Genomic DNA, 27979 nt, shown 5'->3' with positions numbered 1-27979 from the left:
GGAAAAAGTGGCAACTAAAATTCAGATAAATTCCTAGTCAAATTTAAAAGAACAATGTACAAAATCCAATGTTAGTAAGACAAAGAAAACTTAATAACAATTAATCACCCACTGCCTTTCAAGTAGGGTACTTCTTCCCAAACTACAAACCAGAGAACTGAAGACGAGAAACTAGGAACAAATGAAAAAAAGTGTGCTCTTACAGTCATATACGGGATGGGGTTGGGGCAAAGAGAACAGAAGGAGAGGAAACAAAATTACAGTAAAAATTTGAAAAGGACTAAACTAATTTCGTTTTTACAACACCCATGAATTGTGCTACTATTCCTCATAACTAGATTACTGAGGCCAAACTCTTGACCACATACGGCATATTTTACAATTTGTAGGTGCTCCTATGAGAGCTATTATTTTTCACTTTTTCTGTTCAGTTTTCATCCGTCTCATCCTCACTTCCAAGCCTGAGTTCACATGTGATATTTTTGTGTGCAACTCGAGATTGGCAGGCTGGGCAGCTAAAGTGTGGGGAAGCCCTGTCCCTCACTTTGGCAACGACCTGCTGCCCTAGCATGTGCACACCTAAAATGTGGGACATAAAATGTCAGTGATACTGACAATGGAGCAAACGTTACAAAAAGCAATGTCACCAAAACCTTTTTCCTTCCACAACCCATAATCTGTTACAGTAGATAAGGAAGCTTGGTGCAGAAAAGACAAGAAAGAAAAGGAGGGAGAATTGAGGGAGTTAAAGAAGACAAAGAGGAGGGGCAGTGAGTAGCCACCCCAGCAATTGTTTCTTCGTGTACCAGTGCTGACTGCTTCCTGCTTCTATGTGGCACAGGGCAGAGGAAGCAGCTCTCCCCCGGCTCTGATTAATCTCAAGCCGGGTCCATTCCCCATTCCTATCCTTGTGAGTGCTTCACCAGGATCAAACTTTGGATCTCTCAAGTAGAAAAAACATAGGTAGTAGCAGGCTGCAATACAGCCAAGCACCAAAAAAAGAGCAGATCAGAATCAGTGCAAGAGGACAGAAGAAAAAAAGGACTACTGCTCTCTCTGCTCTACAACAAACTCCTGGCATACCAGCACTAATGTGACACAATTAGGACAATGCCCCATTATTTGCTATAACTTACTAGTTGGATAACAATGAAGTGACACAAGTTTTAACGTAACGTTTGATTATATAACGTGATGCTGTTTACCTATATATAAGAGAGTGAAGAAAATTTAATTAGCAAGTCTGAAAACCTTTGACTTTTTAACCTAAAATACAAAACGGAACACATTTTAAATGTTGATATATATATGTGGGTATACGCTGTAAGTTTCAGTCACTGTGGCTCAATCAAAGCCCTTTCTGACACAGCAAGCCACTGTTTCCACACACTTCAAGGCAACACCTCATGTGTGGCTTTGGCACCGACATCACAGCAGAGAAAACTGTAAAAATCAATAGCAAATCAAGTCACAACCATATTCTGAATAAAATGCAAAGGCAAGGGTGGCTTTTAAAATTTTTTAAAGAGGATGCTGTAGTATAACAATGCCCCATAACATTTTATTGATAAAATGTTATTCTTGGTCACAATATCTATCAAAGCACCAATAAAATAGATGGGCCTCCTAAATGAAGACTCTAGAAACCGAAAGTAAAGTATAAAAATCTGGCCATAATTTTTAACATCTTACTTTGTAAGATACTGAGGTTAGTAGGTGAGCAATATTCTGAACTGCACCATGGTTAAACAAAATTGTTTGATGATCTGGACCCTGTAAGAGAAGAGAATTAACAGTACATTAAAAAGAGTAATGATTCATTCTAACAAAACATTTACTTAAATGTAGAAAAGAAAAGCACATCCGCTACAATGCAGAATTCTCAACTACCCTTCTCTTGCATAAATCCATCCTAACAAGGCAGAGTAGACAAGGGGCTGCCATTTCTTATGTCTTCCCAGTTCTGTAGAACTGCTGCTTCCTTACCCACCACCCCCCCCACCCCCGCCCCAAATAATGAAGGGGACAAAGAAGCTACCCTGATAGGCACACGCTGTTTGCAGTTATTAAATAACACACTATCAGGGCAACAGAATCACTGTCAATTCTACATTTCATGTGCACAACCTTCCACTATGTCCACTGAAAATAGTGGTAATCATTCTTACAACTTTAGACTGATGAGCTCATCAGAGGAACTCTAAAACTAATTAAGTACATGGAGAACTGGACCAAAGCTTAACTCATCTCAATACATCAGGAAAGTTTGAGTAATGGATGGTGGAAAACTAAACACTCCATACTGAGAAGTGCAAGTGTTTTGGTTTCTGTTTCTATCTGATTTCTTTTTAAATTTTTTTAATGTTTATTTATTTTTGAGAGAGAGAGACAGACAGAGAAAGAGGGAGACCCAGAATCCAAAGCAGGCTCAAGGCTCTGAGCTGTCAGCACAGAGCCTGACATGGGGCTCAAACCCACAAACCATGAGATCATGACCTGAGCCAAAGTCGGCCACTTAATCGACTGAGCCACCCAGGCGTCCCTATCTCATTTCTCTTCTTAAATCATCATTTCTTAGCACAGGAAGGTGAAGAAATGGGAAAATTTGGGGGTTTTATTTTTCATCAACAATCTTCTACCAAGCAGTTTACTGAAGATCTTCAAAGTGACAGAAGCTAAAGGTTTATGCAGGGCTTTGAGTTTGCCACAGTTCTTATGTGCTGATTTTAATTTTTTAATTTTTCAAAATTGATTTTATCATTATTTTTTAATGTTTAGTTGAGAGACACAGAAAGACTGAGCATGAGTGGGGGAGGGGCAGAGAGACAGAGGGAGACACAAACTCCGAAGCAGGCTCCAGGCTCTGAGCTGTCAGCACAGAGCCTGACGGGGGGCTCAAACCCACAAACCCTGAGATCATGACCTAAGCTGAAATCGGACGCTTAACCGACTGAACCACCCAGGTGCCCCTAATTTATAATTTTTTTTAAGTTTAAGTAATCTCTATACCCAGTGTGGGGCCTGAACTTACAATCCAGAGCTCAAGAGTTACATGCTCTAACAACTGAGCCAGCCAGGCACCCCTCCTATGCATTGATTTTATGTACCACTCACCCATTCAATAATGAAGTCAAAGCAAGGATAAGGATGCTACTTCATGCTTATCATTATTCAGAAAAGAAAAACACAGCAGGGAAAGTTGGCTTTCCCTGGACTCACCAAAGGAAACCAGTTGCTAGTCTAGAAAAAAACTCTGAAGCCAATTTTTCCAACCCACTCTTTAGCCAAGTAACAACTATCCTGTAGATGCTCAGTCTTTCATGGACCAAAACATCCATCATATGAAGTGGGGAGATTAATATTCATTGTCCTAAATCACAAAACACCCATATTCTATTTTATAGGTAATAATTCTATTAAAAGAGCCCTTTAAAAAACAAAAAAACTTCAGTCATTTCTCTCAATTTCTATACATTTTCTAACTTCTCCTAATTTCTGATTATTGATACATAATGTCCACACTTTATTCAGGCAAACCCACATTACATATATTAGGTACTTTCTAATGTCTCACTATTAAAAACAATGCTTTATCGAACTTTTTTTCTAATGTTTATTCGTTTTTTGAGAGACAGAGAGCAGGGGAGCGGCACAGAGGGAGGGAGAAGCAGCTGTTGGCACAGAGCCCTACGCAGAGCTCAAACTCATGAACCATGAGATCATGACCTGACCTGAATTCAGAGGCTCAACTGACTAAGCCACCCAGCTGCCCCCATGCACATTCTTTCTAAGAGTTCATGTATGCAATATCTGTACTGATGAAGCCATATTATGAAAAAGATGAAGCACAATGCAATTTACTTAATATAACTGGTCCCTGCTGCCTACAAGACATAGTTTTTAAAATTCTTCAATTTCGGGGCGCCTGGGTGGCGCAGTCGGTTAAGCGTCCGACTTCAGCCAGGTCACGATCTCGCGATCCGTAGGTTCGAGCCCCGCATCGGGCTCTGGGCTGATGGCTCAGAGCCTGGAGCCTGTTTCCGATTCTGTGTCTCCCTCTCTCTCTGCCCCTCCCCCGTTCATGCTCTGTCTCTCTCTGTCCCAAAAATAAATAAAAAACGTTGAAAAAAAAAATTAAAAAAAATAATAATAAAAAAAAAAAATTCTTCAATTTCTTTGCCCCAAGGATAGCAGCAAATAATGATGACAAAAGCAGCTCTTCCTCCTCTGTGCTTGTACATAGGATTATGTAAAAATAATTACAAGGAAGCAATTAGTGACGGAACCAACTAGAGACAGAGCTTTCATTTGTTTCTTATCAAGTCTCTCTTGATCAACCCATCCACAGGGTGGGAAGCAAATAAGTCACTAAGTTTTTAAGCTCCAAAAGGCAGGTCTCAGAAGTTTCGGAGTAACCTGTTTGAGAGCGGCAACAATTTAGTTCCAATTCATTTTACTACTCTTTTTCGCTCCTTAATAAATCAGGGAGAGAATTTCAAAGATATAATTAGGATTAGCTTATAAGACAAATGCTTTAATAATCCCTTTTTCTGTCTCCCCCTCCCCCAAAGTATGTAAATGTATTTAATATTGAGACCAGTACAGCTGACCCGTGAACAGTGGATTTGAACTGTGCGGATCCACTTCTATGTGGATTTTTTCAATACACACAGCACAGTACCATAAATGTATTTTCTCTTCATGATTTTCCTAATAACATTTTATTTGTTCTAGCTTACTTTATTATAAGAATACAGTATATAATACATACAAAACACAAAATATTGTAAGAAAACAGCATATAGTACATATAACACAAAATACTCAACTGCTTATCAGAAAGTCTTCCAGTCAATAGTAGGCTATTAGCAAAGTTTTAGGAAGTCAAAGGGTATATGCCGATTTTTGACTGAGCAGGGTTTGGCACCTCTGACCCTTGCGCTGTCCAAGGGTCAACTGTATATTCAAATTTGTAAGTCTTAAGTCTATAAACTAAACAACACGAAAGTAAAAGGTTTTTATAGTTAATGACTATACAGAGATCATCAAATCAATTATTTTCAAAGATTCACATTACTAATCAGTAGAAAAATTAACATTTTATTTTGGGCTAATTATCACTGGGTTTATAAATGCTATTACGTTTCCTAAAGTCTAGTTGTATCTCAGAACACTTAAATTTGGTCCTTTAATTACAGTGGCAAATGCTAATTATTATTAGCATATCAGCTAAAAGAAAGCTGAGTTAAGGTGATTTTCTCTGATAACATCTTCAGTTCTGTCAGTGGCATGAGGATGCTGAGTGTAAGTTCTTTCCAGCAAAAGAACCAGTGATTTAATGGTATTCTTTCATCCACGATTTCAGCTAAAAAAGCACTGAGAAGTTTTAGATGAGCAAGCCTAAAAGGACTTAAAAGTTTCTGATGAGTCATTCTAAAAGCTATTGGAGGGGCGCCTGGGTAGCTCAGTTGGTTAAGCATCTGATTTTGGCTCAGGTCACGATCTCACAGTTCATGGGTTCGAGCCTGGCAGGGCAGAGCCTGCTTGGGATTCTTGCTCTCTCCTCTTTCTCTGCCCCTCTCCTACTTGCACTTTCTCTCCCTTTCTCTCTCATAAAATTAACGAGCATACTTTAAAAAAAAATAAGATAAATAAAAGCTATTTGGGTAACTTCTGGAATGGGATTATTCAAACTTCTCACGATGTAACAGTAATTTGACATGTAGTAGTTACACCCCCAGGTCCAACTTTCAGTGCCCCTTTGGGATTACTGTGGTTATAACTAATAGATGCTGTGCTCTCAAGCACTCATAGCAGAAAGATTTTTAACAAGGCACAGGAGTTCTGGAGTATCCTTCTTTACCTATCTTCTCGGGCTGGGTAGAAGACTTCATTTCACTGTTGGAAAATTCTACACCTTGTTGAGTTCAGCTCCTTTTTAGCAAATGAATTGCAACAAAATTGTCATTTTTCTCAAAGGCTATCTTTGCTCACCTCAAGAGATTAAAGGAGTGTTTGATATCCCTGGTCCTACGAGTTAGCTTACACACTGTCAAATCAATCTGAAAAGTAAACTTCAAAGACTTTTGATAAAATTCTTAAATTCTAAATGTCTTAAATAGAACTGAATAAGCTGTGAAAGTCAGCTAAGATTTGGGGATGGGAAGTGGTTAAACAAACAATAATGATACTTTTTGTGGAACCAAGTGATTTAATTTTCATTTCTTTGGGAAACTGATCTAAAATAGCATAGATCCGTGATCTTCCTAATTTTATATGTTGGTGTTCACTTCTCTTTCCTATATTTCCTATAGTTTCCCAAACTCCTTACTTTGTCTTTGTATTATAAATATAGGTAGGTGAGTAATGCTGTCCTGAAAAACTTATAGAAAATCATCAGGCAACAAAAAATTATTTGTTTAGAAATTAGCAAATGTGTAGAAATTATGAAAGTTCTCAAACAGATAATCACCCATGGCTATCAAAAGAGTACACTCAGTATATAAACTAGTAAGCAAAATAAGTAGCACTTTATGACACTGTTAAGTTTAGGTTCAGGCCCTTTTAGGAACAGAAATTTCTCTCAACAATTAGCACAGAAGAATCTCCCACTTCTCCGCATAGGAAGGACATCACTTAAAACAATTTCCAACAATGAGAGTATGGGGAAATAGTCATGATCCCATACTACTGGTAGGAGTATAAAATGGTACAACCTCAAAACAAGACAGTAAATATATGGTAAAATTACAAACGCACACCCTTTGACTCAGCAATTCCGGTTCTTACAAAATGCTTTACACAAGTTATTTTTGCAGCATTGTTTTGTGATAATGTAAGATTGGAAACAAGGCAAATGTCCAACAATAGATAACTGGTTAAACAAATTATTGTATATACTATATAGTGTATACAATATAATTATTGTACATAGTATATAGTATTGTATATAATATTTTACTATATTGGACATACTATATACAATACTATATATATATACACAGTATATATGTGTATATATATATACACACACACACAGTGTATATATATATATACACAGTATACTGTGTGTGTGTGTATATATATAGTATTGTACACTATATATATACACACTATATATACACACTATATATACATATACGCACTATATACATACATACATATACACACATATATATACATACATATACACACAGTATATATACATACATATATATACAGTGTATATATATATATATACACTATATACATATATACTGTGTGTACATGTATATAATGTGTGTGTATATATATATATATAGTATTGTATACAGTGTATATTGTATATAGTAAAATACTACACTACCGTTGGAGAAAAAAATGAGGGAGCTCCTTATGTACTGACATGGGGTAAGTTTTAAGTTATGAAAAATGCAAGGTGCAGAACAGTATGTATGCAATGCTACCATCTGTGTCCCAAAAGGGAAAGAAGAGATATATACATAGGTCTGCTTCTATATGTATGTTATCTCTGGGAGGATACACAAGGATGGCACGTCTTCTGAGACCATTTAAGATTTTACACTACAGAGAACATTTATTCTGGTTCTTACTTTACAGCAGTGTGAGAAGATCTGACAGATGTACTCCTGGGTGTAGCGGGACCTGCTGAGCAGCGCCATGAGATGTGGGATCACCGTGGCATCCTGCAGTCAAAGGAAAAGAGAACACGGTAACAAGCAACTTAGGCATTGTGAATACACCTAGCCAATTATTTCCATGAGCAGGTACACATGCAAGCTTCTCAGCTTAATCAGTCAATCAAGTCTCTTTAAGGAACACAGCAAAACAAAAACAACACAGTCCCCAAAACTGTTCAGGTAAAGGACAAGGAGAGGGGCTTCAATATTCATCCTCAACAACAAAATACAAGAATGGGAAATTCTCAATTTCTCTCCAATGAACAGCCTACATCCCCACAATAAAACAAAATCATTTCAAAAGACTTGACAGAAATGTGTTCTGAAACCAAAATGTGAATAAGATATACAATAATAAATAGCCTATAAGGGGGAAATATATAAAAATAACAAGCGACAGTTTTGATCTCTGAGATGTTGCAGTATCAGTAACTAGCAAGAATCAGTAACTAGTAAGAATTATGATGACTGTAGTTAGCTAATTTCAATATTCACAAGACAATTTATAAAATATCAACTTCTCACTTAGAGCATGTTCTCTGCCTACTGCTGACACTTAGCAAGATACATGATGGAGCAGTGGAAGAGAGGAGAATCTGCCCAAACTGCTGCAGGGCTCTCCAAGAATCTCTTTTTTCTTAGGGTGCAAAGGCAATTAAAAGTTGAAAGGTATTTGGACTGAACCACAGATGGAAAAAGAGACTTAGCTCAAGCCTCCTAGTCAATGTTGTCATGAGTCCTGGAGCTATATATCCCAAACATGAATGTGCATGCAAAATCCCAGGGGATATTCAGTATGTGCAGATTCTGATTCTGTAGGTTTGAAGTAGCATCTAAGCTCTCAGATGCAGCTGATGCTGCTGGTCCATAGACCACACTTTGATAAAAGACAACAGAGGGCAAAGAAGGCAACTTAAGAGTACCATGCTGGGGGACACCTGGGTGGCTCAGTAGGTTAAGTGCCCAACTTTGGCTCAGGTCATGATCTCATGGTTCACGGGTTTTAGCCCCTCATCGGGCTCTGTGCTGACAGCTCAGAGCCTGAAGCCTACTTCAGATTCTGTGTTTCCCTCTCTCTCTGTCCCTCCCCCACTAGCACTCTCTCAAAAATGAGTAAAAACATTAAAAAAAACCTTTTTTTTTTTCAACGTTTTTTATTTATTTTTGGGACAGAGAGAGGCAGAGCATGAACAGGGGAGGGGCAGAGAGAGAGGGAGACACAGAATCAGAAACAGGCTCCAGGCTCCGAGCCACCAGCCCAGAGCCTGACGCGGGGCTCAAACTCACGGACCACGAGATCGTGACCTGGCTGAAGTTGGACGCTTAACCGACTGCGCCACCCAGGCGCCCCAAAAAACCTTTTTTTTTAAAGAGTATGTTGGCATGTTGGGATGAACAAGATTTGGGGTTTCCCTTAGAAAGAAAAAGAATGCCCAAGATATATAACAGCTAAGTAGGAAAATAGAAGGCTGCTGATTTCCTATAAGTAGAATCTTTCCCTTGGCTTGTTAGTATAATCCTCTATATTATCATAAGCAGTTTAAAAACAAAATGAAAAATTTAGAAAACTTCAAAGAAAATCACAGAAAGAAAAGGAAGAGAGAAGATGAGAATGTCAAGCACATGTCTGTTTTTATGGGGGTGGGGGTGGGGGCAATGGTTACATTGATAGAAGACAGGGAAACAAGTAGCAGCTAAGAAAACAGGCAATTGAAAGGATGATACAAAAGCTTCTCTTAAGCTCCTGAAACTACTTCCACCTCCTTTCTTTCCTCCATTGTTCGCTCATCCCGCAGTTTTCCTGTTACACCTGCCTCCTTTCTGCCAATTGTCTCACAGATCTGCAATTTATAGTTGATTAAACAAAGCAAAGAACAGTTGCATAATTTGCCCAAAGGCACCCATCTGACAAAAAGGATTTCAAACTAGACATCCTGTCCTCTTCTAAGTGGACTGCCTTATTTTTCAGTCTACTGCCTGAGTTGCTATGCCTGCTAGCTCTATACAATCCAAATCACAGACACCAATAAATTACACTAAAACACTGTCATTATCCTATGCAACACTTTTCACAGACTCACATTGTCTCTGAGGCATAAAACTGAGATGTTTCATAATTTAGACATTCTCACTGTGAAAGCCACTTAATGTCCCTGAGCCTAATTGTTCTTATTATGTACCATGTTCAAATTATGTACCATGATCCATTAGTGGGTCATAAAATTATTTTGGAAAATGAGGAGGAAGGAGTTAAAACTGCTGGCCGGGATCAATTCCTCACTGTTACCGGGAATGTAGAGAAACTTATAGGGTAAAGAAGACAAGTGATTGGTTTAATCTCTTTGTAAACATCAAAATAGGACCTTCAGGGAAACTGACATTTACTAGGAGGAGAGCTCTTCTCTGTATAAAGCTTTGTGGAGGATGTCCCCAATTTAGGACAGCTTAAAGCATAAATCATTAGTTCTCAAAGAGTGGTCCATGGACCAGCAGCCTCTGAGCTACCTGGAAACTTGTTAGAAAAGCAAATTCTCAGGCCCTATCCCAGACTCACTGAATCAGAAAGTCGGGCAGTAGGTTCCAGCAATCTGTGCTTAATAAACCCGCCAGGTAATCATGGTCTATGCTTGAGTCTAAGAACTGTTGTACTGAACAGTATCGATTTATGAAGAATAGCTCCCTGAAGAATACTGCACAAATTCCTGATGTGTAAAATTGAGATGTTGCATAATTTAGAGCTTCCCTGCTGTGTGAAGTGACCCACGAACCTCACTTACAGACCTTATGCATCATTATGGGCCAAAGGAGCATGTGTCCAATGTGGGGAGGATGGACTATAGAGACTCATGACATTCCATCCTCCCCCTGCTTGCTATGCCTATGCCTCGATTGCTTGTATTTTTGAAATATTCGTAAAATGTGATTCTAGATAAGAACAGGAATGTGTCCTATCTGACACTGATTCTTTGTGTTGGCTCAGAGAAACACAACCAGTATATTTTTAAGAACAAGAAAGGTTAGAATAGAAACCAGAGGGCATCACATTTATAGAATTGTTTTGTGAAGACTGTCACAGGAATATTCTTTCTGTCTTCACCTCCTCCCCCCCCCCCGCCATCCTGCATCCCCTTTCTCTCCCTCTCCCTGTCTCTCTCTCTCTCTCTCTCTCACACACTCTCTCTCTCTCTCTCTCTCTCTCTCACACACACACACACACACACACACACACACACACAGTGTGGCAATGGAAAATGCATTTCTTATCATGGACTATAGGTCAGAGAGTCTGAAAAATATTGGCCTGGATAATGTTCATTAAGAAGTCTCATGTAATCGATAAATAAACGCCCCCCAATAATCCCTGAGGTTTTTGAAATCTATTGAATGACTCTAAAGATCTCCAGATTATCTCACACATGTTCTGATTCTAGCCTGGCAAACAAGCCTCCTATAGGCTGGTTCTGGGTCACCTCTCCAGTTGAAACTAACACTGATGACTTTCCCACATTAGGCTACTCTGCCCACCGCCCTGCATATTCTTAAACAGATCTTTCCTAGAATGGCCTCTTTCCTCTCCACTTCTCTAAATCTTATCCATTATTCAAGATCCAGGTCAAATTCTCTGTAAAGCTGACTCTGCTGGATTTAACCTAGAGTAAGTACATTAAATATGTTGTCTTTAATTTGGTATTAAGAGATCAAAATGGGTTTTTTAAACAGCTTATAAATTCCTTAAGGTCTGATACTATCTTCCACTTCTTTAAAAGATCTAGAACATCTGATATCTGCCTATTAGCAAACACTGACATACTTGAGATTTTCCTATAACATAGTTATGATGACTTTTGAGATGCCGAGTAAAGCAGAAGTAGGTTGTTAGTGAAAGCTAACTGATGATTCAAACACTTCTACAACTCACTGTATACAGTAGCTCCTCTGGAGTGACGGGACTGGTGAAGATGGTGCGCAGGCACCGGAGGCAAGCTTCAATGAACTTCAGGTCTGGAGACAGTAGTCCTGTCAATAGAAAAGAGATGTGAGACTCCTCCTTTCAATCCGTATTTTAAACACTGCAAATTGACTCTAATTTTTACTTGTACAAAAATGACTTCCTTACATACCTTGCAGTAAGGCAGGGATAATATGGCAATCTAGAAGAGACTTGACGTTGTTTTCAGTACCCATAGCAAGACTCCCCAATACCACGGCACATTCAGTTTTCAGCTCTGTGCTTGAGGTTTCTTGCTGAAGCAAGTACAATAATCTAAAAATAAGGAATTTGATAAACAGAGGAGACTAAAAAAAATTAAACACAAGTAAATTAGCTAAAAGTAATGTAACAGAAAAATGCTACCAATACATCCCACATACTAAAAGTATGGTTGGTGAGCTTATAGAAGGCTAGGAAATGGTCATTTGTTTATATCAATTACTAACTTAATAAAGGAATATTTGGGTAAAAAATCAAGAAGAGAGTTTATTCATCTTGAGCCAAAGAACTATTACATACAATCTTAGAATTTATCAGGACTATTATTCTGAAATTTGTCCACAAGTAGACAGAGCAGCACCACAGTCCATGTTATCTTCCACTCCAGGATACGAAGACTCTGGACAGTCAAAGCCAAGTGCTGTCAGATGTTAAATTCAGACTAGAAAGGGACCTGGACTATCCAGAGGTATAGTTCAGAGATCACAGAGGTTTAGCCTACAAGAAATAATCAGACTCCTTGTGCAACTCTTCAAGCAAGGAAAACTCTTCTTTCCCCAGTTCTCCCATTTGGGGAACCAGGAGATCCTCTCATTTCTACCCCAGCCTTGCCTGTCAAGCAAATATTCCCTAAACTCTAATCATCCACCACTTACGACCATCTCCTTTTATGTTCTACAGTAAAACACACACATTCCTTAAAGTATATTTACATACACTGAACACTAATCCCCTAAGAAAGGCTGCTGAGAGTTTTATGGTTACCACAGTATATATTTGAGGTCAGTTATGATAAAAACAATAAAGCCATCAATCCTGCATCAAAAGACAGATATGAAGAAAAGAAAAAAACAAAGTATTAAAAATTCTGAATAAAAAACTTATAGCAACTGTACATAAAACTTAGTTCTGAGTACCAAAGGCAAAGAGAAAGTTATACAGTTATCACTGTCTGCCAAAAAGAAGCTTATTTAGTTCATCAGAAAAAAGATCAAACTTTCTAAGTTAAAAAAGAGCAAATTCTAAAAATTAGAAATTAAAAAAAAAGCAGGATTAAAAATCAAGCAGGAATTTTTGTCAATTTATTTTAAAAAGGTTTTGAGAATCCTAAGAAATTATTATCCAATCATATAAAACTGCCAAAGCTCTGAGGAGATAAAGAATCAGGCTGGTATATATTGTCTATCTACCCAACACATCTTTATTATAGGGTCAATGATCTTCCTGAATCTCCAAAAAGTATTAATATATTTGCTTCATATTCCATTCTCTGGTATTTAAAAATTCCTAAAGATATGCTTCATATATTTCAAAGCATTTATTTTAAAAATTAAGAGGCTTTTAAAACAAGATAGACAACATAGAAAAAAGATGGGTCTTACAGAGGAGAATGAGAAACACATCAGAAGCTTAGTATGAATAGCAGAAAGGGGCTGACAGCAAACATACCTTGGAACAGCTCCTAAAACAATGAGATTGGCTTTCTGCTTGTTGTTTCCAATTACAGCATTTTTCATGTCTCTAAATTCAGGGGAAGAGAAAAGGGCAAGGGATGTTGAGACCTCACAGAAACATCAATGATCAATTCTTTGCACTTTATCTTTACTATGCAACATCTTGGATTGACAAGTATAAATATCAGTGACAAAGTGAAACCCCGATCCTTTTTCACCTGGAGTACCAAAGGAAAGAACAGAGATAGGTACTGAGTGAACCTGAGGGCTGTAATACAGGAGAGTAGGGGAGTGGGGGAAGTGGGAGATACCCTGAGCACTCATAAAAGACTTCCAATACAAAGAATGTTGAGTTCTTCAGAAAAGGCCCACACATTATATCTAACGTTGCTTCAGGGATCATGATTTTGTTCCTTTCTTTCCTATTTTTCTGACTTCTTTGGGCTGATTGTTTCTTATGGTTCCATTTTATCTCCTTTTATTGTCTTATTAGCTGTGCTTCTTTGAGTTTTGTTTTGTTGCTTTTTAGTGGTTCTCTTACAATTTACGGTATGTATGTTTTAACTTATCCCAGTCAGTCTTCAAGGAATATTATCTTATTTCGTTTGTGTTCTAAGAGCCTTGCAGGCATATACTTCCATTTTTCCATCCATTCTTTGTGCTATTACTGTCATACGTATTTTTTTAATTGGTTAGAAATAACAATATATTGTTACTATTTTTTTAGTTAAGCAGCCTATTACCTTTCAAAGAGATTAAAAAATAAGAAAAAAAAACTTTCATTTCCCACATATTCACCCATATTTTTTATTGTAGCTACACTCAGATCTTTACTTCCTCAGGAGTAAAACTCTATTCCACAAGAACAGTATCTCTATGAATGACCAATTGGTTCACAAACACTGGTCCCAAATGACAGGTTGAGAAAAAATAAATAGCTCCAAGTAAACAGAGTACTACTAATAAGATGATTAATAAAAAATACCCTCATCAGTCAGTAGTGCTATCTTAATATAAAACACTAGAATGCTAAGTGATTCTACACAGCAGTGGTTCTCAAAGTGGGGAAGAAAGGATTAAAGCCCGATAGGGGCATTTTGGAAGTTAATGAGGGTGTCTGGAAATTTCTGGCCATAGTTTTACAATTAGACAGAAAGTGTTTTTTGTATACTTTTAAAGAAAATGGAATTTTTCAGTATTGCATTTGTCCTGTAAGTAAAAAGAAGATTATACTTTTTATTATAAGTTATTTCATTTTGGGAAATCAGACCACCAGCACAGTGTCCACTCACAGTACTAGAGTTATCAATACCATACATCAGTCCACATTTTCAGCTCTTGCACTCACACTGCTGAAGTTTTCTAATGTATTCATGACTAAATGTTTACATATGGAAACATTATAAATTATCTTAAAATTTTTTTCACTTATACTATAAGCAGGGAAGGCATTATATTATTTTTAGAGTTATATATGTGAGGAGTTTTATTCTTACTAATTTAATTTCAGGGTAGCACAGGCGTCATTAACAAATATTTATGGGGGGGATCACGTCTGACAGTGTTAAGACCATCAGTATAGAGCCTCAAAGTTCTTAGCTCACCAATTTCTTTCATATCCCCAATAAGTTCCTCTACATTGCCACACAGTGTCTCTTTTGACTCTTTCTAGGCAACAGAGCTCTAACATATACAGAAATGTTTTGTCAACTTTGAAACTTAGAATCCTAAAAAATTCTATAATTGGTAAACCATGATTTTGTAGAAAAACAGTGGAAAACAGGGAGAAAAAGCTACTTTAAAAAATCAACAAATGTTATAGTCAGCATGTGTTTCCAATACCAACCAAAATCATCGGCATTAAAAACCCTGATAATAATTATAATGCCTTTTCTCCTTAATTACCTTCTTCAATTAAGGTAGAAAAATACTGCTATGATGCAGTGATGTGCTAAAAGCGGATTCTTGCCACAAGTTTTTGAATGGCATTTTCCCAAGTTTGGAGCCAACCACTGTTGGCCTAGTCTTCCTCCCAGTAGCTCAGTGCCTGAAGGTAGGTCTATTTTTTTTCAGGGCCTTATCTGTTTCTCTCTATAAACCATCATTCAGATCTTCTACATGGTTCACAGGGGAAAAGTAAGAGTATTTTTTCATTTATGGGGACTAAGCTGAATGAAGCTTACTAGGGTTTTAACCAAGTTCTGATAGACAATTATAAAATCATGGGATAGCAAAGCCTCACAGAACAAAGCATAGGCTTCTACCTCCTTATGGAGATTTATCTCAATCATCAACTTATAGACCCTAACTTAGCAGTTTACCATTTACTTTCGTCTTCTTGCCTTCTCTTAATGTGTTCTGTCTATACTAATGTAGCACATCCATTTGTCCAGCAGATATCTATTGAGAGCCTATTTTTTGCCAGGTACCATTCTCTATTCTGGAATTCCCAATAGGAACATTTCCCCAGATTTCTCTCCACTCTTCCTAAACTAAGCAGAAATGAGGTGTACTTACATTACCTTATAAATGTGTTCCAAGTAACTGAAACCTCACAAAAGTAAATGTTTTTATAGACAAAAGCAAACAAAACCCCCTCCAAAACCAATTTTCCAGTTCTCTTAATAGTTCACAAAAAAGACATGAAGGAGGTAGCTGGTAGTTACAGAGTAAATGCAGACTGAAAAGAATACAATTATTAAAATGGACCAAGGTCTAAAGAAAATAATTCTTGCTGTGGCTTTCGTAAGTAAAATATATCTATGGTACATAATGAAGAGACCTTAACACCCAGCAAATAAATTCTCATCAGGTGTTAACTATAAAGGGATACTAGAAGATCATTTCTATGAAACAGTTACAACCAAAAGAAATAATCATTAGCATATATACTTATCTGTAGCAGATCTAAATATGGTATAAGATTAAATCTCAGAGCCAGCCAGAGTGTAGCTATTTTCTCTCTCTTCTCCTTATCCCCTCCCTCACACCTTCCTGTGGCTAACTTTACTCATCTTTCAGGTCTGATCATAGATATTCATGTCACTTCTTCCAGGAAGCTTGCCCTGACAACTCCCACTTCTGGGTTAGGTGTCCCTGCTAGCTACCCTCTATCATAGCACATTCATTATTTTGTTAGGATAGAGGTCTATTTCCTCTTGGGAGGCAAGAAAGCCAGTATGACCTGAAAATATCAGAGAGGTTACTATCAATGGATCACAAAATGCACCATAGAGAAATCCAGATTTCTGTAAAATGTAAACTCACAACTATCATCCAAGACGGGGGCACAAAAAAATTATGCAAAACTTATATACTGCCTTGAAGTTTACAAAGGCAGTTTACAAAGGCATATCTATTATTTTATTTAATCTTCATCACAATCTTGAGTAATATTAACCTCATTTTACTGATGAGGAAGCTAAGAATCAGGTTTGTGGCTTTTCTCAGAGCTCCACATTAAATGATAGAGCCAGTCTCAATCCATGTCTTTTATGTCAAGTGTTTTTTCCATTACCTCCAGCATATCAGGCAATCAGAACAAACTGATCAAAAAGAAGTCAGCTAATGTATTTCCTTTTTCCTCCCGTGTTTCAATTTTACATTTTATACAAGATAAAAGCATTTCTCATTTTAAAGATATCCTTTTCCCAGTAGATCAAAGGAATATATCTCATATATACCAACTTTTTAAAAAATGTTTATTTTTGAGAGAGAAAGAGAGACTGTGTGCATGCCCAAGCAGTGGAGGAACACAGAGAGAGGGAGATAGAGAATCCCAAGCAAGCTCTGTGCTGATAGCACAGAGGGGGCTCGAACTCATGAACTGTGAGATCATGACCTGAGCTGAAATCAAGAGTCGGACGCTTAACTGAGCCACCCAGGCGGCTCTCATTATCTACCAACTTTTAATACTCAAAGGAAAAAATGCCCTACTTATATACTACTGAAATTCAACAATTAAATTTTGAGCTCAGCACTGTGTTAGGCTCTATGAAGAATACGAAAGCATCACATAATGGGATGTTTGAAGAGTTTACAATCTTCTTGGGGAGATAAAAATAACACTAACAATGTAAAGCAGTGCTATATTATAAATCAAGTGTTTATAGGCCTGAGATAAATAGATGATCAGACAAGCTTACCAGGTTTTTAGGCAATGGCAGGAACTAAATGAACTTCAGAAAACGGCCAGGATTTAGATAGTGAATGGGAAGGGCAAATGGAAAAGCCATTCATAGAAGACCATATTGGAAATGAACACATCATATTTCTAGGGCAGGACCAGGAGCCTAGATTAAAAAGAAGAAGTGTCCCTTTAAAGTGGGAATACTAAGCAGAACATAAAGAAAAGTGACAGGGAGAAGAGACAAACTAAAGAGGGATAGATTAAGGAGCAATCAAGTTTCCATCAGAAAAAGCGTATCAAGGAAGCAGTGACTAATGAAGGTAAGCTGAATGTGGATTGGATGGGAATGCAGATAATACTAGAGTCAAGAAAGGGAACTAAACGGCTGATGCCCTTCCTCTGTGGTCCCATAACTACTACCCTGTACTTATGATTACCACAGCATTCACTAACCAAACTATAGTGGACTGTCTATTTAGCTATCTGACTCCTTCACTAGACTTCTGGATCTTCCAGAGCAATGACTTTATTATTTATTTGTACACACTCTCACCCTATCACAATGCCTAGCACATGGTAGGCACTCAGTAAACGTTTGCTGAAGGAATTACGCAATCCTTCCAGATATCAGGTTATGTGAGACTAAGATGGCAGCGACGAGAATCATTAATACAGAGCACATTCTGAAGAAGCAGTTAATAAGATGATTTGATGGGTACAGGAAATCGGATATATATCTTGAGTGACTACTTCAAGTCTGAATGCAGAGAACAGTAGGAAGCTTGGAACATAAGTCCCTTAACAAGACAAAGATCTATCTTGATTTTGGACACAATGAATTATCTTTGAGGTGAGATAAAAAATATCCAGGTAGAAAGCTAAAAGGTAAGCCTTGGGAGTATCCCACTCTTTGAAGATGGGAGAAGAAGCCAATATTAAGATGTTACAAAAATGCATCTGTTAGGGTATGTTCTTAGCTAAAATCTACCTAGAATCTTTTATTTGCCCGCTAATAAATGGACTCAAGAAGCATCTACTTTTACGTGGAGGTTAACCTTTCTACTTCCTTTCTTTAGTCTGAAAGACATTAATTTTCAGTGTGGAATAGAAAAAGGTTTAAATATTAAACCAACATGTACAGTGCCTACCAGAACTTGTCTAAATTAGAATATTAGGATAGTGATCAAAACCAAGAGAGAAAGTAAACACTGCACTTTGCAGTTAAACAATAAGAAAAAATTTTTAAAAGAACTGGGATCTAGACCTGCTGGGGAAAGTTTTAGTCAATCGGTCAAAACAGTGTAACAGCCAAAACAGCATAAATTTTAAATGAAAACCTAATACCTAAAAACAGAAAATTATCTTTGAAATCATTGAAGGCTGAAACCACAAGCTAAGGATCAAGTATATCATTTTCATTTTGAACCAGTATTACTTTTCACTTACCTGAAGAAGCTCCTGTTTGGAATATTGTACACTCAATTCTTGGTCTAACTGGTATGAAGTAGCCAAAAAAATACACTGGATATTGAAAACTACAAACTGATATAAACTTTGACCTCCTTCTGAAAACTTCCTGGTCATAAAGACAAAATCACATTTGTGGGTAGCTAGACTAAAGTGACATGGTGAACAACTTACAAAATTATTTGGATTTGCAAAATTATAAACATACTCACTCCCCTGTCCCTGTAATTATAATTATGATGTACTTTTTGGAGAATATAACATGCAAACACCCAAGTATAATAAGCTTTCCATTATCAAGGATGGTTAGGGAGTGAGATATGCTCATATTCTAATTAAAGTTACCAGTGCCACATGTGAACTGCCAATTGTAGAAGAATTAGATAACGGGACATTAGATAATATCCAAATTGAAATTATTTTTAACATAAGGGTTTGATTCAGGAGGCACTTGAGAAATTTACAGTGAACTTCCCATTTTAAGTCAACTGAGGCATTTATTGTGTACCTGCTATACATACAAATTGAACAGAATTGAAAATGGACAGTACTTTAGGTTTTTTTTTTTTTAATAAACAAATTATCCTGTTGTGTAGATTTTTTGGAATGTACATGGCATTAGATACAGATCTAATTCACTAGCTCAGAAATTAAAGTTAACATATTTAACTCTTTGTTTTATCAGTGTGTAGTTACAAATCACCCTACATTCTCTAAAAATGAAGAGTGCAATGTAATAACTGCATTAAAATAAATGCCAGATTTTAGAGCATAATAATGAATCTTTTTAACACATGTAATCATTCCAAAGAACATCAAAAGTGTTAGAACATTATAATATGGCAGCAGTAAGTTAAATGTTCTACAAATATAACAAGATATATATACACATATGTATACAAATATACAGCTATTCTTCATATTCAAAATTAACAACACATATATAAACAGCTTACCTATCTGTGCATAAAACTGTATCATCTGATTTAATAATTTCTGGAAAAACTTGCCAACCTTTTAAATAGACTGAATGGTCTCAAAATACATAGGTTTAAACAAGTAAGACTTACAGTCGTTCCATTTCATTTGGTATATGGTCATTTTTATTTGTCTATAACACTTTTAAAAGTAACTAACAGAACTATTTCTTTTGAATTATCCTAAAACTTATATTTTAATTAAAAACTTCTCAAAATCCAAAGCCTTGATTTTATGAAAGCTTTATGCAAGGAAAATGGGACATATCTATATTCTACTAAACCAAAGGTACATAATTTCCTGGAACCAGAAAATCAAGTAATCATTACTAAAATAAACTTATATCATCAGCACATTAAAATGTTGTAAAATAGGGGCTCCTGGATGGCTCAGTTGGTTGAGCATCCAACTCTTGATTTCAGCTCAGATCATGATCTCACAGTTTGTGGGACTGAACCTGTTTGGGCTCTGTGGTGACAGCACAAAGTCTGCTTGAGATTCTCTCTCCCCCGCCTCTCTGCCCTCCCCCCTGCTCATGTTCTCTCTCTTAAAATAAATAAACATTAAAAAATAATTAAAAAGGGGGGGGGCACCTGAGTGGCTCAGTCGGTTAAGTGCCCAACTTCAGCTCAGGTCATGATCTCACAGTCCGTGAGTTCGAGCCCCGCATCGGACTCTGTGCTGACAGCTCAGAGCCTGAAGCCTGCTTCTGATTCTGTGTCTCCCTCTCTCTCTGCCCCTCCCCTGCTCATGCTCTGTCTCTGTCTCAAAAATAAATAAAAACATTTAAAAAATAATAATGATAATAAATAAAATGCCTCAGAAAATAATTTTTAGAAGTGAATACTTGGTGAAAACCTCCCAACAATTCCACAGTACCCTCAACTGAGTTTAACAAGACATCCAGTCTAGTTTCCCCATTCTATTCAACTTGGAAACTAAAGCCAGCGAAATTTGCTTATATCATTTTTTGCCTGTCAACACAGGGCCAAGTAGGGATATCTGCTGATCTTTTCCTGGAGATTCACTACTTACTATAAAAACCAGATGAGGTGGTCTTATTTATGAAGTATTTTTTTTTTTTTAAAAAGACCACAGTGTTAAGCAGCTTTGACAACCTACATAAAGAGTTGAACAGTTATTCTTCTTCAACTTCAATACAGTTGAAGTGTATTAGGTTGACCTAATACACTAAAATATCCTTTAACTGTTTTTTAAAGTCATAAACAGATCTCCACACTAGACGAAACTCAGAACTTGCAACCCAGTATAGTTTATTTGATGTAGCTACTCTGTTGTAGTTGCAGAGGCTACTATTTATGATATATATAACTGACCTCCCTGCTTTCTCTACTCATATCTTACTCCTACCTAATGATCTTCTATTCAGTTAGGCATTTCAAACTTTGCTCTTTTAAGGTTTGCTTCTGTATTCAAACCTTTAATACAATAGGATCATTTAAAATTATGCTAAATATTGTACTACTAACAAAACAGTTATTTCTAGAGAACTCTTCACTTTTCAACAATTAAAACTAAGCACTTCTGTTGCTTAATACTATTTTTCAGAAAGGACATATTCACTAACTATGTAAAATGGTCCTTTATGACATGGGTTTTCTGCAAAGAAGATCCCTATATGTATGGTAGGACTATGGCTCTAACACAGCTGAGTCGATTAGTTATACACCATGATGAAAAGTCCTCATTGGCCTTTAATTTCTTCAATTTTCTTTTTCCAGCTCGTATGTTTTATATCTTCATAGTTCTTAAGAAAAATCAAATTTAAAGCTGGAAAAATAAAACTCTGGTTGTCCTATCACTAAAGCTAGTTGTCAATTTTTGAATGTCTTTCCAACTGGTTATTTTGGACGCAAATCTGATTACTTCAGCTTCTATCTTCTCCTTCCCTAAAATTAGGCTACCTTTGATTATTTACACTCTGTGGCTACCTCTCTGCTACCCATCTATTTTGGTCTAGTAATGGTCTCTGTATGACTCAATTATGGCTGTGTAATGTGTCTAAAAAGGAAAAAATCGGTCCTCTCTCTTCCTAAACATCATTTTGGCTCCCCTTTTCTTCTATCAATATTGTACTATTCTGGTATTAAGATTACTTAATAAAATGTTAAAAATAGTTCACATTTTATTCTCTTAAGTACAATTAATTTTCAGACAGTGACAAAGTTTAGGACAGAACTGAGTCAGAAAGCATAAATTTTCTCTCTGGAGACAAGGACAGGTTATCAAATCACCCTACTCATATCTGTGTAAGGCCAGCTCTATTCTGACATAAAATGAAAAGATTTGGGGTAATCTATGCCTTTCAAATTTTAAACAGATTTTACTATTGTTAAGAAGCAATCACGTATACTGGAATGTTACCACTTGCATTCTCTTGTCCTAGCCCCTCTCCCTCTTCTGTTAGTCTGAATTGTTTTTATGTTTGTATTTTTATTTTTCTTTCTCTTCTTTGAAAAGAATCATCCTATTTTTGAAGTTGTTTTATATTAGAGTCAATAATGACTAAGCACTTAAGTGCCAATTTGTGGGTATCTACAACATACCAGGCACTGGATTTTTTACCTCTGACTTAATTCTTACAACTTGGCAAAACAGGCATATTACACTCCCTTTACAGATGATGAAGTTGAGGCTCAAGGAAATTATGTAACTTGCCCAAGCACACAGCTAGGAAAGACCTCCACTAGGAAATGTCAAGAATTCAACCTCCTGTTGTCCAACTCCAAAGACCATACTCTTTGCACTCCACGATCCCTCCACAAAAACCTTTCTCATCTATTTCAGCTAACAGCTTAGTCTTCAAGACTTGATAACTTTAAGAGGCACTATGGCCATCAAGCTTCACCTTAGGTGGTTCATTATAATATGCTCTTCCCACAGTATTTGATACCTTATTTATCAACTTTCAAGAAGCTATAGTGTTCTTTGATAAATGAGAAATTTCTCAAAGTAACAAGTAACACCTAAATTAGCTACTCATTATCAGATACAAGTCAAGATAAAAGTCACACAGAAATCTTGATTGACAAGATTAGCTTTTCTCCTAAATAACCACTGTAGCAATCATAATAAAAATGATAATAACGTCATCTTCTATCATTCACAGAATACTTAATTGGTCTGATATTTTCAGCTAAATTACTTACTGAACAACCCTAAATAATATCTAGGATTACTAATATACAGAAACTATCTGCCTAAAGAGGAGTATTAATCAAACCTATCCCCACAACTAATCTGTGTGTAGGTACAACCCAAACTGATTTATTTAACAAATGGATTTAATACCATTTTTCCTGGCAATAATCAAATTAGTTTACAAAGGGGCTGATTAAATCATTACAAAGTCTCCTAGTTAAGGGGACAAAAGCAAAGTCAACATAATGAGAAAACAAGAACTATAATCTCCTGTTTCTGTAAACTGAGAAAACGTGAAGATAAAGTGTCAAGTATGCCAGGTGGGTCTACATCCAGCTTCTCACCTTTTCCAGCTCATTTTGAACAGTCAAGCAGCCTTACTCACTTTTATCTTGCCCCCACTTTACAAATCCACACCCCAAGATATGCTTTATACAACGCCCTTTTTGTTGGGGTCAGGGTGGGATGAGGTAGGGGGAGAATTACAATCTGTAGAGATTTTTTATAAACAAAGCATCCTAGTCTTTCCATGACTGAGCAAAAGTTAAACTGAAAGTACTACTTGGCTGATAACACTAACAGGGTAAGAGGAGAATAAAGTGATTCATGTGTACTATCCCAAATGTCCTGACCTGTTTTTCTTTTCTCCTTCCCCTGGCCACAGTTCAGGCCTGTGGGCGCTCCATATCTGCCAACCCTAAAAGGAGTCTTAGGCTAGACTTTCTTCTTTAGAAGTCATGTGTTAAGAGCATAATTATCTGCTCTTGGGATAGAAAATTCATCTTTCAATCACTTGCAATCTTATCACACTTGTCTGACTTAACTTTTTATTTAAGTATTAAAACCTTGGGTATGTTGCTTAAAAATGTTTTCTCTCATTAAACACTAGGGAATTTTGGAGAAAAGAAGGGCATTTTATCAAGAATTTATTTAACTTTTCTAATGACTGCTTTCTAAATTCTGAGATTTAAAACATCAGTAGGAGAGTCAAGACTTACAATCAATGAGTTAACCAAAAACAAAACAAAAAACCCTACTGACATTCTCCCAGCCCTTTCCAATTATAAAAGATCATCAATTTTATTCCCTTGCTTTTGCTGTATATTAAAGTCACAAAAGCATTCTCCAAAAAAAAAAAAAAAAAACAAACATGTTTTAAAATGGTAAAACAGGTATTCCATAAAAAAGTTAACCATGTCAGTTAACAACTATCAGACAACTCTTTACAGTACAATATTAAAGTTATGAATACCAAGGGATCTTTCCAAAATGGAAGAAAAAAGTTCTAATCCTGCATTTTCAGAATTATAATATTTGGCAAATTCAAACACAAAAACAAACAAGACTTTTTGATAGACTCTTAAATACATACTACTTACATGACACCTTGTAGAACTTTCTGGGGATCAGGGTCAAATAGCCTGTCAACATAGTGGCGACTGCTAGCTGTTACTTCCTAGAAAGTGGGGGGAAAAATTATGACATCTGAAGCCATGCAAATCACAAATTCACAGCATCACCCACATCAAACAGCTATTTAATTTAAGGCAGATGCATTAGAATTTCTATAAAAATACTTACTATATTAATCATTCTCAGAAAAGCTTGTGCCAAGATAAATAAGATGGGGAAGAGAGAAGATACCTAGTTCTCACTAAAACCGTAATTAGTGAGATCTTTGTGGCGATCCCTGCCAGCTTTGCCAACAGAACTGAGCATAAGTATTAAGAAGCAAGGTAAGTTTCTTAATCAACTGTTGGATGTCACCTTCATATGAACAACAGATAGGAGTATTGCTTCTGTTCAGTACCCACTAAAGGGAGAGAAAATCTGGCTCTCAGCAAGGAAAAAAGGGGAAGCACTTGATAAACAGTCCAAGGGTAGTTCACAGGCAAGAGGAAGACATCCAGTCTGATGCAGAGAAGCTACGATGATAGGAAGCAGACATATGTAAAAACAAAAACAAAAACAAAGGTAAACGAGTTGTCACACTTTCTGTGAGGGATTTATCAAGTCCAACAGAGTTATCTAGTCTGAGATGGCTGAGGCTATGTAGAAAGGGGGGAGTTAAACATAAAGAGCAAGCAGAGACACTTACCTCTTTTTATTTGTACTGTGGAATTTCCTCTATTATATTATTTTCTGTAATACTTTGGGGGGGGCAATATTTTTTATATTTAATTTTCATTACTTAACTTTTTAAGATTTTCTTTAAGTAATCTCTACACCCAACAAGGGGTTCAAACTCACAACCCCAAGATGAAGAGCAGCATGTTCTACTGACTGAGCCAACCAGGCACCCCATTTTTTTTTTAAAAAAAGAACATACGTTTAAGAACTAGAGAAAAAGGATTTTTGTCCCTTCTGTTTCTTTCTGATGGCTGCTGAAATATGCCCCTGTACTGCCACCCATTCACAATGAATTATCATGGAGAGGAAGAAATACCGCTCCATTTTACCCAGAACCCCTAATCAGAAACAGCTAATTGACAAGACACAGTGCCAGCTTAAACCTCTGAGTCACCAAAAATATCTCTGGAGAAAAACTGCATAAACTCTAATTTCCTGATAGTAGAATTAATTCAAAATCAAAACATTTTTTTCCTATTATGAGCTTGCTACCAAAATATCCTCATAAGCAACCCAAATGCCTACTTTTAGTATGCACTCCATTTATAAAGAACAAACAGTGGCAGCAAACAAGCAAAACTGATAGAAATACTTGTGCCCAACAGATACCATTAAAGTACCTGCTAACAGGATTTGGTTTACTGAAAATAACAGAATCAGAGAGTTAGAAGGATTCTTAATAAGTATTTGTTCCAATCCCTTAGCTAACAAATGAGGGATGGATCTTTACTCTGATGTGAGATTACCAAAGTTTAAGTAGGGATGCAAACAACAGTACAAATACATCAAAAAATAATATATCAAGAGCAAAATGCAGAGTAAAACTCAAAATAGTATTCCTATAATATAAACAATGAGTTTTGTCACTCCACTTGAACATATGTGCTTCCCTGGGTTTCCAACATTTTAAGTCCTTCTGAGTACCTCAGACCCTTAGTTTCCCTTCTATCCAGGGGCTGATCTTCAGTTTTACTGTTCCTCTTCACGTTCTCTCTCACAGCTCTGGATCTCTTGCCTCTCAATGTGGTTTGGAAAAGGTGCTTGGGTTTAAGACTTGTATCTTAAAAAACTTAAGTTTCACCCACGAACAGCAACTCTCTTTACTACTCTGTACCTGGTTCATTCAATTTTATAAGCACTGAATACCTGCTACATGCAAGGCATTGAGGAAGGCATTAAAGATTTTAAATTTAGCACGGCATGGTTCCTGCCCTCAAGAATTAATTCTCTACTGCAATTGTGTTTACACCTTTATATTCCCTACTAGAATATAAAACAGAAGTATAAACATATATAGGCAGCACTGAGGAGGGAGTTAGTAAACTAGGAGAATCTGTGATGAAGGCTTCTTAGAGGAGTTAGTTTTGTCAAACAAATAAGACAAGGGAAGAAAGAATCAGTGTCCCAACACAGCCTTAGTGCATATGAAGCCAACACATATATACCATTAGCAAGTACATACCAGTTGCTGGCAGTGAGAAAGAAGGGAGGATAGATGACATCAAGAATGTAAAACACAAAAGGCTAACCAACAGGTGGCCCATAATTGGAGTACAGATTGTCTTTTGGTCACAGTTCTATGCTAGGTGCCAAAGAAGACACAAAAGGATGTTACAGCAGAACCTTGCATTTAAGGGGCTTGTAATCTAGAAGGGTGTCAGGCATGTACACACACACGCACAAAACAATCCTCTGAGCTAACTAGGTAGCAGTGAGCTAAGGGGATATAGTCACAAATTCAATTTTACTCTGTGCTTTTGCCCAACATATTCATTGATTTGTCTGTATGGGACAGTTCTTTTATTTTACTGCTTCCCTTTATAGACTAGGCACCTCTCCCCTTTCAGCCCTCTTCTCTTTCAAAAAGCAACCTGGAAATTTAAGAATTTGGGAAAGGGGCGCCTGGGTGGCGCAGTCGGTTAAGCGTCCGACTTCAACCAGGTCACGATCTCGCGGTCCGTGAGTTCGAGCCCCGCATCAGGCTCTGGGCTGATGGCTCAGAGCCTGGAGCCTGTTTCCGATTCTGTGTCTCCCTCTCTCTCTGCCCCTCCCCCGTTCATGCTCTGTCTCTCTCTGTCCCAAAAATAAATAAACTTTGAAAAAAAAAAAAATTTGGGAAAGAAGGCAATTGATAAAGATAGTAAACAAACTGGCCAGGGAAAGCTTCTCTAAGAAGGTGATATTTGAGCAAAGACCTGAAGAAGATGAAGGAGTAAGTCATGTAGCCACCCAGGGGTGAAGCTGTTCAGGCAGAGAATGCCAAATGCAAAGGCTATGAAATTGGAAGTATCTTCTGTGATCAAACAACAGGAGGCCATTATAGGTTGGCGCAGAATGAGTGAAGGAGAAAGCCACACAAAATAAGTTCAGAGAAGAGGGGCCAGATGGTAAAGAGCTACACTGTCCAATATGATGGCCACTGGCCTCAGGTGGCTATTGAACATCTGAAATTTGGCTAAGAACTGAACTTTAAATTTCTTTTTTTGGGGGGGGGGCGGGGAGGAGGGGCAGAGAGAGAGAATCTTAAGTGTGCTCCGTGCTCAGCAAGGAGCCAAATGTGGGGCTCAATCCCACAACACTGAGATCATGACCTGAGCCAAAATCGAGTTGGATGCTGAGCCATTCAGGTACCCTGAATTTTAAATTTTTTAACTTTAATTAATTAATATGTAAAATTTTAAAACCAAGACTGGATTCGGTTATTAGGAAACTTTTAAGAATGTCTGGAACTACTTGGGTATGTATATCTACTTGTTTAACTGTAAAATGT

General features: G+C 37.1%; 1 protein-coding gene across 3 annotated transcripts in view; it reads right to left on the bottom strand.

The window, feature by feature from the left end:
• The window catches only part of ARMC8 (armadillo repeat containing 8), a 108658-nt gene that overhangs the window by 55692 nt on the left and 24987 nt on the right, over window positions 1-27979 (bottom strand). For 2 of the 3 annotated variants that reach the window (XM_086674365.1, XM_086674366.1), the window contains exons 2-7: window positions 24459-24535; window positions 13339-13410; window positions 11801-11943; window positions 11599-11696; window positions 7593-7685; window positions 1693-1773 (exon numbers count right to left, since the gene is read on the bottom strand). In XM_086674365.1, coding sequence (XP_086530491.1) covers window positions 1693-1773; window positions 7593-7685; window positions 11599-11696; window positions 11801-11943; window positions 13339-13410; window positions 24459-24535 — 564 coding nt within the window. The remainder of the gene's footprint in view (window positions 1-1692; window positions 1774-7592; window positions 7686-11598; window positions 11697-11800; window positions 11944-13338; window positions 13411-24458; window positions 24536-27979) is intronic. The other variant, XM_086674367.1, reaches the window with a different exon arrangement.

Source organism: Puma concolor, chromosome C2 (genome assembly GCF_028749965.1).
Source record: "Puma concolor isolate L17-30 chromosome C2, mPumCon1.1.hap2, whole genome shotgun sequence".
Classification (NCBI taxonomy): Eukaryota; Metazoa; Chordata; class Mammalia; order Carnivora; family Felidae; genus Puma; species Puma concolor.
Note: the sequence above shows the minus strand (reverse complement) of the source record. Positions and strands in the feature narration are given on the sequence as shown.